Genomic DNA, 14,289 nt, shown 5'->3' with positions numbered 1-14,289 from the left:
TTCGTGATCTAATAACATTTTTAATCGTTCTGTTCTGTTATATTATATATAAAGGTATCATCACCAGTACAGTACAAGTAGATGTTCAAAAAGCAATCCCATTTAGTTGGACGTTCGTGATTCATTACTTGTACACTCAAGTAACTGTGCTACTTTGGCCCGCTTCCAGTTCATTCCTTTACTTTTTGATAGAACACATTATGGCTACTTCATTAGAAGAAGATAAAGTGAAACCTGAGACTAACGACAGTACTAACAGCAATGGTAGCACCAAGAAGGCGACTTCTGATACAATAGAACCGGAACAACAACCGTATTTCAATCCCAGACAACTCTGGCCAGACATTATCAAGTGTCCTGTTAACAAATGGACGTTTCAGTGCTCTGATATTATAGGAAAACTCGGTACTGACCCAGAGAAGGCCCAAATTACCAAGAAAAAGATGGAAAAGTGTTTGATGTACTTCCATAGGCTTAGAAAAGAGATGAAGCTTTTTGATCACACGTATACGGCCAGTTGCATACTTTTTTACCGGTATTGGTATATGTATGACCTACCTGCTTCGATTCCCCAGTGTATTCATCTAGCACAAGCACTACTCGTGACAGCATGTAAAACAATGGAAAACAATAGACCCACTGACCATTACATAAAAGCCACCTGTGATTTCATGGTCAAAGACGGACCATCGTCGGTAGGGCAGAAGCTGAATCTAGAGAAATTAAAATGGGAAGTCAGAGATCAGCTTGTTACATACGAAAAGAAGGTTCTCTGTCAACTCGGCTTCGATCTTGCTCTTGATAACCCAAAAGAACTTATAGAAGAGCTTTTCAGTGCTTATTATAGACATGTGCGAGACAGTGACATTGAAGCATCATTCAAAGAAATATTCCCTGCCATATTACAGGAGGCCAGAAATTTCATTATCCAAACCGGTACACAACCTATATCCCTACTTTGTGATGGATATACCATGGTTGCTACTGCATTGATATTTGCTGGAATTACTTTCCAGAAGGCGAAAGATCCATCGTTCAAATTCCCTCACAACTTTTTCAGGAAACGCTTCCCCGTTAAGCTAACTCCAGAAGGGGTTGCATCCTTGTTCGCTGACTTCAGAAGCTTGGAAAAGGCATTCTTTGATCTCAAAAGTAACAAAGGAGATGCTCTATTAATTTCAGCAGCTGATATAGAGAAACTCATTGATGAAGATCCCCAAGACGGAGAGGAACCATATAACCTCTACGAATATGATCTCATTAAAGATGGGGAGGTGAATGAAGATCTTCTGAAGTACACGGAAAGAAAGGTTGAAGAGCTTGCGACAAGAATCATCTCTGAACGTAGCATAAAAAGACCAGCGGAATCTGTTCCAGATCAAATTCCAAAGAAACAAAGAATATAAACCAGAAAGGAATAATAATAATAATAAAAATAATAAAAATAAAAATAAAGTTTATAATGCTTACAGCGTTCAATAAACACTGAGCGTTAGGTATAATATAACCTCATGCAGTCATTTCCAGAACCAAATAGGTGTCAGTGCATCTCTCTCTCGCTTTTTTTTTTTTTTTTTTTTTTTTTTTTTTTTTTCGTCTTTTTCGAACTGTCGCTTTGTGTCACAAAAAGTGTACATAAAAAGAGTCGTTGAAGTGACAGATTAATACAAAATTTGTGCTGTACTGAAATGAACTTGCCACATATCCACCACTTTTACAAGTCTCAAACATAACAATTATTAGTTGAAGAAACCAGACAACAACAAACCCCCAAAAAAAAACCAAGCAACAATGATTAAAAAGTCTCGTTATCAGATGCTTACTGCGGAGGAAATCCGTCGTAGGAAGAATGCCAAAAGAGGTATTGATTTCTGCATGCTTGTCATTGGGGAATCAGGCTTGGGAAAAACAACATTCTGCAACAATATTTGTAATGAGCAGGTATTTGAACATCGTGAAGATGACTTCAAACCGGAAACTGCACATTTGAGCCCTGGCATTGATATTGTCTCGAAGAATTTCCACTTAGAAGAGGAAAATCCTACCCCAATTAGTCTTGACATTGTTTTGATTCCAGGTTTAGGGGACAATATAGACAACTCTACTAACCATGAGGTTGTTGTCGAGTATTTGGAGTCTCAATTTGACCGTGTGTTAAATGAAGAAATTAGGATTAAACGTAATCCTAAGAATATCGATAATAGACCCCACGTCTGCTTGTATTTCATTAGAGCCACTTCAAAGGGTCTTCGTGAGCTTGACGTAAAGTTGATGAAGGCTCTAGGTGACAAAGTCAATATCATCCCAGTTATCAGCAAGGCTGATTTGTTAACTGACAGAGAGATTGCTTTGAATAAGCGTTTAATAATGGAAGATATATATGAGAATCACATCAACATTTATGATTTCGGAGACGACAAATTGGAAGACACTTTAATGCTTGCTGAACCAGTAGAAGATAGTCCAATTCCTAACAACTCTGCATCTCTTGATGGTTTTTCTTTGGGCAGTGCACTTGAAGGTACTGGTGCTAACATAAACACCGCTTTCTGCAGGATTAAGGACATGCTTCCTTTCTCCATTATTGGTAGTAATCAAAGGGAATATGCTCCCAACGGAGAGCTATACCATGTCAGGAAGTATCCATGGGGAACCGTTAGAGTTGAGAGTAGAGCCCACTCCGATTTTATTTACTTGAAGAGCATTCTATTTGGTTCACATTTACAAGATCTTAAGGATACAACACATAACAAGTTATATGAAAATTACAGAACTCAAAAGTTATTGTCGACAAACAATTTTGTTTCTGCAGGAAACGATAGGGATTTATTGGCTGAAAGTACTGTCTTGTGATATCTGATAGTCTAACAACATATATTTTCTGAAGAATCTTGGTTTGAAAGGTATCAATGGCATATGTATTTTGGCTTGATAGCAATACAACCTTTTGATTCAGTTAGTATTCAAAGGTTATGTGAACCCAAGTAAATCTTTTATTGGATATGTATTTTGCAGTTGCAAGCTTAAAAGGAAAAAGAATTACATATATACATATATATATAACAATAATTCTACATGGTAAACCGAAGAAATAAAAGAAGAAAGTAACCAACTAGTTACGTTTTTATTTGTTTCCAGAAAGATATTAAGTCATAGGTACTCATATCTTCCAATCCTATATGATCATTGTCATCATAGTTAGAGCCCAAAACTTTGCGTTTTAGTTTTCCTGCTTCTTTTGTACACACCGGCCGACATATTGATTCTGAACTAAATTCTGAATCCATAATGACTTCATTAGTTGCTAAACGGATCAAAACTGTTGGTAAGAATTTTAGGGTATGTCTTCGCAATCCTACAGAATTTATAATATTGACAAAAGTCCCAGATAGAGGAAAATTCGAGTAATCATTTGAGATATGACTATCTTTAATATTCTTCGCACATTCACGTAGCTGAGAATAGAAGAAGTTGTATGTCTCAATTTCTATCCTATTGACGAAGAATAGGCCCATAAGAATTTTATGGAAACATACAAGTCTGTTGGGATCATCTACTGTGTAATGCTGAGCAGCAATCATATAATGGCGTGTCATGTATATAGAGAACATTCTCTGTGGCATAATAACTGCAACTTTAAGATCGTCTGCTTGCTCGTAGTTAATCAACTTTCCATCAAGCAATGCAATGGCTTCATAAATTTCCGCACACACTTTGAAATATTCTGCTGTGATGTGTCTGTGCATGAAGTCGTCTTGAGTTGGTATGCAGTCATTTGAGTTTTCTAAGATTGTATAGAGAATACCCTTGAATAGATCTAAACGATTAACACGCACACACCGTGACGACACATATTTTATTCGTTTTTTCTGGTTAAAATCTAGGTTCAAACACTTCGACAGATACAATGACACCTGTCTTACCACCCAACTTATTTCACTCGAGTTAATGAATGTCGCATTCAGGTCATTAGGAAACTTGCTCCTTACACTGGAAATGAATTGCAAGATCCAACGAAAAGAGAAAAATGCCGTGCCGTAATCTTTTGATATTACTTCAAAGAAGGCTTGAATTATCCTAAATTTTATAACGATATTAGTTTTGAATCGAAGAACATAAGCATCATCTGCATACCTTGCGCACAAGTTATCTGCCATATAATTCGCATCCACTGTAAAATCAATATCAGGATTCAGGTTCAAGATGTCTTGCATTACAGTAGTTATTACTTTTATTCCAGGTTTCAAGCACTCACGTGCATGGTCTAAAGGAATAAAAGATAAGATATTTGTCACTATATCATCCCATACTTCCATAGAATCATTCACGATCTCTCTCTTATTGAAGATTTCAAGACAGTTCAGCAACGATGTCTTGAAATGAAAAAGCAAATATTCATATGAATCTTTTTAAATATATGCATCGCGATGTTGTTAGGATCTTAATTAATGTGATTTCTTTATTCTTTGCAATAAAACTGGGTTAAACTCTTTCCATTAGAAACATACCTTTATTGTCTGTGATTTCAGTCATATTTCTTGACTTTGCTTTCAACCGAGCAATACTTTGTTTTGAAACCACACTGTTAACATTGAACTGTAATACCATATATCATATACAGCTTTGTGTAAGATACCTGTAGCCTGAACTAATGTAGAACATTTTGATATAATCTGCGTCAGACGTCAAATTGTAGTAAAAGTCAAGTATATTCAGCAGTGAAATTCATTAAAAGTATTAGGATTCACTCTTCAAAAAACTCGCAAGTTTTAAGTTTCATCGCAATCATTCAAATCATACCTTAAGATTCTAAGACCTATACACTCAGTTATGGTTAAACAGCGACTCACAGTTGTTGTTTGTGTTTTTATTTAAAAAACCTTTTATAGATGAGTAGCCTTAACTATCTTTCTCTATTTTAGAATAAGCTAACATATGTTTTTAAAATTGAATATCAACTGAATAATCACACGTTTATAAAAGTATAGAACGGTAATGAATTGAGGCTTACTGTGAAGCCAAGGTAACGTGAAATATTCTTAGTATAAACTTGTCATATGTTATGACCAGCGAAGGGAGCGGTAGTATTGCTGGAAGCACTCCCAAGCCAAATTCAAAAGCAATTAGGAATAATGATGGTATCCATCTAAGCAAAGTTGCGCAGATATTGGGGAATGAAAGAGCAGGCGTTATTTTTGATGATGATTCGGGAGTTGAAGATACTCCTGAGGGAGATCGTGATGTAGAAATAAGGCGACGCGATGATATACGTTCAAAGAATGATATATTGAAACGATTTCAAGGCGCTTATGATATGGATCTCAGTGTGGAACTTCCGTCTGACCTTAGCGAAACAGAGGGAATAAAGCTCAACAAGAATGAAAATACGGATACCTACCATTTGGAAATGCTGGATACCCCATTGAAGAGTAAAATGTCTATACGAACGTTAAGAAATGAAGGCCACAATAGAAATCCTGAAAACATTAAATTAGATAATGATGGTAATAATAATGATGACAATGAGGAGGAGGGTGATGCTAGCGTACACAGCGAGTTGCCTACCAATAAAACGGAGGATAAATTGATTGAGACATTTGTGTCTACACCAAAGGATACCCAGAATAATATGAACATGAATTTTAATGTAAGTATGAATACACAATCAGTGACTCAAAATTCAAAGGAAATGATGGTGCCTGCCACCAATTCAGACCGTATTACACAGACCCAGAATATACCAACTTCTATACCAGACGAAAAGGCAACACAATTAATAAAAACTCAGGCCAATGACTACGAGGTCTCCGAAAGCTTATTGAAGTTGGATGACCAAAGTCAGTTGCAAGAGACTTCTGTATTGCATACGTCTCCAATAAACTTTGCTTCATTTCACCAGAGTTTAATAGCTTCGAATGGAATTTTTCCAGCAAAGGATGCAGCAAGTGAGTTAGTTCAATCGCCAATCAATGCTAACTATCGATATCCAAACCATATAAAGAGTACTAATACCCTTCAGTCAACGGTGGTAAGTGAACCTGAAGACCAATCACAGTCACAGCATCAGCTGCAGTCGCAGTCTGAATCACATACACCTTCACATTCAAAGGCATTTAACCAAGGAAGTCAGGAGGGCCGGTTATCTTCTAGCGAAATGCAATTCAAACTAACATATTATGCAAAGCCTACCAGTCAGCCATTAAACAATAATGATGATAATAGTTTTGCGGGGGAGGTTTCTCATTCAGTAGAGAACTTCGCTCATGATGGAGATCATGAAGGAAGTAGGTCAATAGAACAGTCTTACAATGAATTTACCAGGCTTGATACAGAACAGGAATACGAACAGACGCAGGAATTACCGGAAGTTCTGGATCAAGCTGATAATAATAAAATAAAACAGTCGTTTGAATCAGAAGAACCACTGAATCCTTCAAGGAAAAGGAAAGAGAATATTATAATACTCGATGATGATTTTGAAGACAGTAGTACACCTTTCAAAATACCGAGGTTTCAATCAACATTTAAAGAACTACGGAATTCAGACCCTGAATTATTGACTTCAAAAGATATTTCTTGTAATAATGCTGTTTGGTACTACTTTAGCGACTGTAACTACTATCCTGGCAAAGTAGTTTCACAAAAGGAAAACGAGCCTGGCTTCTGTACGGTCCAATTTGAAACACGTCAAAACGATGTCAAAATTGAGGATATATACTACTTGGATCTACGGTGCGGGGAGAAGCTTCATTGGAAAATGAACGAATATGAAGTTGTAGCTCTAGAGTGCAGAAATCCCAATGACTCTGATGTGATTCGTTGTATTCGAGGCTATGATACAGTTCATTTAAAGAGGATACTGAGGAATGGGAAACTCAGCAAGGATACTATAGTGGATAGTATAGGATCAGTTTATATAACGACTGAAGAGTGGGCAAAGCGAGCAAAAATAAAATTGGACGATGATGGTAAGAAATTCGGACCGTTAGCAGAATTAAGGAGATCTGCTCGTAGTAGATCTGCAAGAAATTCTCTTTCACCAATAAAAAAAGTATCCGAAAGTTGTAATAATTCAACTACGGAAATTTATAGGGATACATTTCATGACACTACAATTCTTCATCAAATTGACAGTAACAGAGGAACTATATTTGAGAAATGTTTATTTGTATTAAGTGGTTTGAGTGACGAAGATAGAAAAAGGACATCTTACTTGATCGAGTTGCAGGCGGGATATGTTGTTAACGTAGGATTTGAGAAATTATTGGTATATGATGAGACAAGTCACAGATTGAAATGGCAAGACTCCTGGCTTGAGAATTATGAATTTGTCTGCTTAGTCTCAGGCGGATTCTCGAGAAGCCCTAAGTATCTAGAGGCATTAGCACTGGGGTTTCCCGTTCTTCATTGGAGATTTATTGAGCAATGCTTAGCAAAAGGCCAAATATCCGTCAAGCTAATAACGCAAAATTTACTACCTAGCGGTGAGAGTAACAGGTTTACTTCCTCCGTTGGTAAAGGCGTTATAAAATCAAGCAACATATTTCAGTTTTTAACTAACTTCAACAACAGCTTAACTCTAAAAGACCAGCTCGACATTTCCACGGTCTCTATGGAGCATTATGCTGTTATAGTGTTGGGAAATTCGTACATGGATTTCTTTATAGACTTTATTTTCAAATGTTTCAAGGTGAGCTATTGGGAATACATATCGACATCCCGCACAAAGAATAGCAATGAGAAACTAGATAGCTCAGTTCTCGATGATTTACTAAACTTTAGAGAGGCAAACTCAAGTAAAACAAAAATCATATTTATAAACGAAACATCGTTACAAATTTCTAAAGAATGGGAAAATGCTGTGTCGAAATCCTTAGATGATAAAGGTGTGTCTGATATGATTATAGAAGATAAAGAGTGGTTAGTACAAACGATCATTAATGAAGAGCCATAAATAAATGATTTGTTTGCGCATGATATTTAAGTACTTTCTCTTTATTAATTTGTAATTTTAAAAACAAGAATAACGGCATCATAATTACCTCTATTTAATTTATAGAACATTTAGTTTACACAAATTCCTATTGTTTAAAGTTTTGAATTTTATAGAAAACTATTGGTGGAATGGATGTGTTTTTATTTGCAAAGTTACATTACTGGTCATCGCATATCTCTTTTAATATATGCTCTCTTCTATGCTTGAATTATTGTGTGTGTGTGTGTGTGTGTGCTTTTTTTAATTTTTTCCCGTCATGAACATGTTTAATTCCTCTTGCCCATTGAATGTATAGAGAATATAAATCAAAGTGAATTGGGGTTGAAGTAGTAATCACCAGGCGGTGTGTTCGAGTTTGGCAAATTTAGCATATTTGCCAAAGAATAGCTACTCATTTGGCCTTGTGGAACAGTGTCATGACCATATGCTTGGTTAACACTATTGGTAAGAATGTTTGTCATTTTGCGTTGGTCATCAAATTTAGACTGGATAGTGTTTAAAATATCAATAAAGTTTGAGAGCTGCGAACAGTGAACATGAGATTCGTAGATCAAAAGGAAAGAACATTTAGCAACCTGTAGTAATTTATCTGATAGGTGATACCGCTCATAGAATCCTTGTTTTACTCTGGCGCCATTTTGTTTACAAGTTTCATGATGCCTCATTAGATTAATTGATGACTTACTTGGTTTAGGAGCAGATGTTTCGGAAGAAGAGTGGAAATCAAACTCGTTCAATGCGTTTACGGATCCTACCGGCATTTTTAGATAGTTATAATCATTGAAAGACTGTGCCAAAACCGATTCTATTAATTTCTCCAAATGTTCTAAGTTGAAAGTATGATTTGGAGCAGCATTCTGTGGGGAAGGGCCTTCAAAAATTGACATAATGTCAGGAAATTTTGCGAATTCAGTTGGATAGTTATTTATCAATTTCGGTATCATCAATTGTTCGATGATTTTTCTTAGCTCTGCAAAGATACTCAACACTTTGAAATTTGGTGTCGCTTCGAAATCAAGGATAAACTTCAATATACAAAGGAAATTGTAAAAGTAGCCCTGGACTTGGTACATCGAAGTTTTAGAATAATTAAACTTGATTTCCTGATAATATCCAGACTCATTTGTGAAATAGAAAAGCGATGCAATGTTTTTAATTGATACATTCACAGACACTAGTAAGTCAATGATTAAAGAGTCTGAGTTCTTAGAGAGAATGTTTGCATGTATAGGCGATAAACAATTTTCAAAGATGTGATCTGTTAACCCATATTTCGATATTACTTTAAAGAAATGGGGGTCCAATTTATCAAAGAGCCTTAAGCAAATTAGTGAATTTTTCAAATTAATAGCATCGCCGATCAAACAATCGGAAGTTATTGCATTCTGCTCAATCTGTGGGAGATTCTTCTCTAACTTCTTAGTATCAATTTTGTTAATGAAAACTGTCATGTTATTTCCTGATAATTTTGTTGAGTATTCGAAAAATAGCATTGCATTAACTAAGACCTCTGGGATAGTATGATATCCTAAATCACTGAATTGGAAGCTTTGGAAGAATTGTAGGAAACTCAAATGGTATAAATGATCTGAATTTATTGTTGTGTCCTCCCAATTAAATGAGAGGCTTACCCACCTAGCCTCGTCATTTGGAATCATTATTGTTTGAAGCTCTTGGTTTTTAATGAAATTAGAAGACGAAACCCTATGGAAAACTTGCAAGAATTGGCACAAGTTATAATTTGTTAATGTAGTCCGTAACTTCGATTCCCAAATTATTATTTCAGCTTCGGACGATAAATGAGGAGGTTTCTTCCGCAATATTGGCAAGAAATAATTCCTGAGTAACGAGCACACTGCGCCAATCTGTTTTAATATTTGATCAGACTTATTCACATTTGAACTATCGTGTTCTGCAAAAATGGAATACATTACTGACAATGTAAGTGATTGAATTAACCACAAGTTAGAATTCAGTGGAGTGTTCATGTCGGTTTGTTTTAGGTTCTTTCTGCGATCTAAATAAACATGCAATATTCTTCTTGCAATTTCATATAGTTCTTTCGTCTTACTTGCTGAACGAGATGAAGTGTTCTTAAATAGAGATCCAATGGTTGCAGCGAACAATGGTAGGCAGATGATGTTGGTGTAATGAATTAAATTGTCCACCGATGATGAGATATTGGACGCATTTTGCTCGTACACGTATGATCTGTAAACTTGTTGATCCTGAGTCCAAATGGAAGGATGGATAAATGGGTGATGTGGATGGAACCGTTTGATGTAAAGTCTCAAGTACGTGTTTAGCTCGTCATTAGAGCACGATAAAGTACAAGGTTTGTAATCTGGTCCACAAATACTGGAATAATGCAATAAAGCATCTTCACAATATCTTCTCATCTCATCGTTGAAGAAGTTTATTTCTGCATCCCGCTCCTTTGGAGAGGCCTTAGAAATGTTGCATGGTTGTGGATATTGAATGTCATAAAAAGTGTATCCTGGATCCAATACAGCTTGTAATTGAATAGGGTCTATGTGGGACTTATCGTCACTGTCTTCATTAGGATACAAAATTTGACGCTCTTTGGAAACATTAGATGAGGGTAGTGACATTTTACTCTTCTTCGGGTTAGTATCATCATTATTGTTGTCATTACTATTATTATTATTATTATTATTAATATCATTGTTGTTGTCATTATTATTGGTGCTGTTATTAGCATTAGCTTTTAAATTATAATTACTGTCGTCTCTTTTGTTTCTTGTTTCGTTAAATAAGTTGTCATTAGGGTTGAAAGCGACACTACCTTTGATTGTGGAGTCGTGATCTAAAATATCGTTAGATGGGGTGAAATCCGCTGGGTGCAGTAACTTCAGCTCATTATCAATATTAGAGTTGGTGCGAAGTGGAGGTGATTCCGTCGGTATTCCGTTGTGTGTGGAGATTCCATTTCTATGAATGGCATTAGGGTTGACGCTGCTGCCTAGAACCACCATGTTAAAATCTGGGCTGATAGAGTTTTTGCTAGTACCATTTTCAGTTCCATTCGCATTTATCTGGTTGAGATTCATATCAAAGTCCACACCACCGTTGGTTCCGTTTTCGTCTAGCTTCAATTGAAAGTTGTGCAAAGTGTTTGTTATTTCATCTGCAGAGTTTCTAGGTGCGCCAGATTCCGTGGAATCCATAGCGGAAACACCTTCGATCTCCGGTTTCAATGTTGCGGCTAAAGTCTTCCAGTCGGTGTTGGAGCGATTGGAGTCGCTCTGTGACATTGGAAAGGAGAACAATGAGTTTATTTTCAATGTGTCACCTTGAATTTCCCAAGAAGAGTTCCTAGTGTTCGAGTTCGAGTTCGAGTTCGCGTTCGACGCCGGTGAGGCTTCCGAATACGAATTCGAACGCGGGTTCGAACTACTTCCTTGCAGGTCGTCTGTTCCTAAAAGTATGTCGTTATTAAAGTCGTTTATCCAGTTGTTCCTGTCGAGAAGGTTAAAGCCTGTGGGTTCCTCCAGTTGTGACATGGGATCGAGAAAGTCTAGTGGCAACATCTGTGGGGTAGAAAAATCGACGCGCTCTGGCTTTTCCTTGGCAAAGGCGTCTGAATCGGGCAAGATAGCGTAGTTGCCTCCCGATTGTGCAGAAAACGACACTCTTCTATGCATGTTCGATACTGTATTCTTCTTGGGTAACTGAGCGCTGGTGTCAGAGAAGAGGCGGCTGGGGTTCTTTTCCTCAGTTGTACCTGGGGAACATTCCCCGGTCCCTGGTTTTATATCAGCTACAGTATCGGTATTACCTGATCCTGATCCTGATCCTGATGCAGCTGCTACACGTGACTCGGCGGCTACCGCTGTTTTCAAAGACCTGGTCATAGCTGCGCTACTAGCAGAAGAGTCCGCCCTAGTGGACCGTTTTCTCACCCGTTTGCCTTCAGATGAGGTTCCAACAAGAGTTTCCGTCTCTGTTTGGCCCTGTCCCTGCGCCTGGCCCGCGTTCTTGGCTTCCTTCCGCACTTTCCTCGACGTCCTGCGAATATACTCCCCGCAGTTACCCCCATGCAACTTCTGGCAATGCCTGATTAGCAAATCCCGTCTCGTAAACCTCCTCTCACAAATACCACACACATAAGGTTTCTCCTTCGTGTGCGACCTCTCATGTCTCGTCAAATGCTCCTGTCTAGCAAACGCCCGCGTGCAAACCTTACAAACAAACAACCGTGGCTTCCCACTGGGCGTAACACCGTTCAACTGTAAATGCTCAGGCAACGTCTCAAATTTCTTATTCGTATTATTCGGAGGCAGAACAATACCTGACTCAACTCCTCCACCATTCGTATTACTCCCACTGTTGAAACTGCCACGAAGTGGCAGTTGAGACGACTTTCTTCTCCTACTACTCCTTCCTCCTCCAGTCCCCATGGACTCCGTCCCATGTATCTCACGGATATCATGGATATCGCTACTCATACTAGAGCATGCAGTCTGCATAATGTAGCCGATAAAAACACTCTTTTAACTAGATATTTCCGGCTCTTTCTTGCTTGTTTATGCCTGATCTTGCCTGTTTTTGCCTGCTTTTCCTATCTCCTGGAAATAACCGCCAAAGCAAAAAAAAAAACACCAAATCTTCCTTATTTATATTTATACCAAAAATCGCCAATATATCGGTTTTTCCTATCGGGATGCGGACGAAAATATTACAATATACTAAAATACACTACACTACACTACTACACTAAAAAAGCTGGAAACAAGAAACAAGCAACAAGGGCAGAACAGAACTACTACTGGAAAAAGGGGGGGCAGAAAAGAGCTGTAGTGGCGGAAAGCGGAAGTCAAAGTGAAAAAAATAACTAGGACAAGAGAATTGGACGTACAAACAAATGTTGTGCTATGAAATGCCAGGGAAATGAAACGAGATGAAACGTTTTGCCCTTTCGAAACAGTGCCACTGCGATTTTCTTATATATGAGCGGTTGGTATGTATATATGTAATAAACATGATGCGTATTGGGCATGAGTGAGTGACCCTGGGCAATGCAAAGGCAAAAGGAAAGGCATGGCATAGCGCATTAGCTAATTATGTGATTATGTATTTGTGAGTAGAGTAGGCAGTGTAGTAGTGGGTATATAGCAAGGTTTTGTTTGGTTTTGGTTGGGTTTAAACGATTCAATCATGGCGGTTGTGCGGTGGTTTGCGTAATAGCAAGCGAAAGGGAAGGAAAATTTGGTTAGAATGCTCGGTGTAAAGGCCTGTCTGCTGCTGGTTTTATGCAGCTGGGAGGTAGAGAGGTAGAGAGGATTTTTAGTGGGAATAACCGGAGTTTTGGGTAAGTGGCTGTGGTGCTGGGGCTTTTGCTACCCCAGACGAATTTTCGAAGGGGAAAAAAAACCGGGGGCAAGGCAGAGAAGAAGCAGGACACACGGGCATGAACTTTTTTTTTTTTTTTTTGTTTTCAGGTTTTCAGATTTGGGCTGGACAACTGGAGGGAAAAAGTTTGACACCAAATTGGGAAGTGTGCTTGGGAAAAACAATTGGGACGAAGGTCACTGTATCACGTCAGACGGGCAGGTTTTTCCATTGGTGCGAAAACCTCCCCCGTGGTTGTGAGGAAAAGCCGGAACCGGTTTTAGTGTGTTTAATGCGATGTCACGTGGTGAAGATTGATTGTTTCGTTACCCGGACAGCATCATGTGACAAGGTTGGCGAAGTTTCTTTTGCTTTGTAAAAATTGGTTACCCGCACATATCGTTCCTCGGGGGTTTTCGATCTTCAAATGTCATACTATACTATATATATACATATATATATATATATATATATGGATAAACCGTTGATGTATCGCTAGAGAAGTAACAGCGATACCTTGTGACGACTTGCAAGTGCTTAGTCTATCCCCCCTCCCTCCCCATACTTGCACAGTGCAGCGATGAGTTTTTCAGGTAAGAAGTTTAGATCCAGAAGAGAGCAGTTGGCATATGAGGCGTCGATCGCCGGAAGGTACCAAAAGAATATGAACCGGAATCCGTTTCTCTGGTTCGGTTTGCCCTTCTGTTCTTTGATCGTGCTAGGATCTTTTTGGCTTTCTGAGTTTACAGCAGTCAGATACGATCAACAGGATAAGAAGGTGCAGGAACTACAGGAGGAAGATGTTGTTAAGATGAGGAGCAATAAGAGAGAGTTTGACATAAAGGAGGAGTATTATAGGCTTCAAGGGCTTGGTGAACAGGATTGGGAGCCAAAGAGAATTCCCAGGTTCAAGGGTGAATCGGAAAATGTGTGGTGAACGA

At 38.1% G+C, this 14,289-nt stretch overlaps 6 protein-coding genes across 6 annotated transcripts; 4 read left to right on the top strand and 2 right to left on the bottom strand.

The window, feature by feature from the left end:
* Positions 1-200: 200 nt before the first annotated feature.
* BUR2 (Bur2p) lies at positions 201-1,406 on the top strand (the record flags this gene model as incomplete). The annotated part of the gene is made up of 1 exon (XM_022822662.1): positions 201-1,406. One exon carries the CDS (start codon positions 201-203, stop codon positions 1,404-1,406), a length of 1,206 nt encoding a protein of 401 aa, XP_022674460.1.
* Positions 1,407-1,791: 385 nt separating this feature from the next.
* SPR28 (septin SPR28) lies at positions 1,792-2,853 on the top strand (the record flags this gene model as incomplete). Its single annotated transcript, XM_022822661.1, has 1 exon — positions 1,792-2,853. The coding sequence occupies one exon, from the start codon at positions 1,792-1,794 to the stop codon at positions 2,851-2,853; it is 1,062 nt and encodes a 353-aa protein (XP_022674459.1).
* Positions 2,854-3,116: 263 nt separating this feature from the next.
* Positions 3,117-4,316, bottom strand: ADY4 (Ady4p; the record flags this gene model as incomplete). Its single annotated transcript, XM_022822660.1, has 1 exon — positions 3,117-4,316. The coding sequence occupies one exon, from the start codon at positions 4,314-4,316 to the stop codon at positions 3,117-3,119; it is 1,200 nt and encodes a 399-aa protein (XP_022674458.1).
* A 746-nt stretch (positions 4,317-5,062) lies between these two features.
* On the top strand, positions 5,063-7,954 carry RAD9 (chromatin-binding protein RAD9; the record flags this gene model as incomplete). Its single annotated transcript, XM_022822658.1, has 1 exon — positions 5,063-7,954. One exon carries the CDS (start codon positions 5,063-5,065, stop codon positions 7,952-7,954), a length of 2,892 nt encoding a protein of 963 aa, XP_022674457.1.
* A 347-nt stretch (positions 7,955-8,301) lies between these two features.
* Positions 8,302-12,486, bottom strand: ADR1 (DNA-binding transcription factor ADR1; the record flags this gene model as incomplete). Its single annotated transcript, XM_022822657.1, has 1 exon — positions 8,302-12,486. One exon carries the CDS (start codon positions 12,484-12,486, stop codon positions 8,302-8,304), a length of 4,185 nt encoding a protein of 1,394 aa, XP_022674456.1.
* A 1,442-nt stretch (positions 12,487-13,928) lies between these two features.
* COX16 (Cox16p) lies at positions 13,929-14,285 on the top strand (the record flags this gene model as incomplete). Its single annotated transcript, XM_022822656.1, has 1 exon — positions 13,929-14,285. The coding sequence occupies one exon, from the start codon at positions 13,929-13,931 to the stop codon at positions 14,283-14,285; it is 357 nt and encodes a 118-aa protein (XP_022674455.1).
* Between the last annotated feature and the right edge of the window lie 4 nt (positions 14,286-14,289).

Source organism: Kluyveromyces marxianus, chromosome 2 (genome assembly GCF_001417885.1).
Source record: "Kluyveromyces marxianus DMKU3-1042 DNA, complete genome, chromosome 2".
NCBI lineage: Eukaryota > Fungi > Ascomycota > Saccharomycetes > Saccharomycetales > Saccharomycetaceae > Kluyveromyces > Kluyveromyces marxianus.
This window is presented reverse-complemented; position numbering and strand designations above follow the sequence as displayed.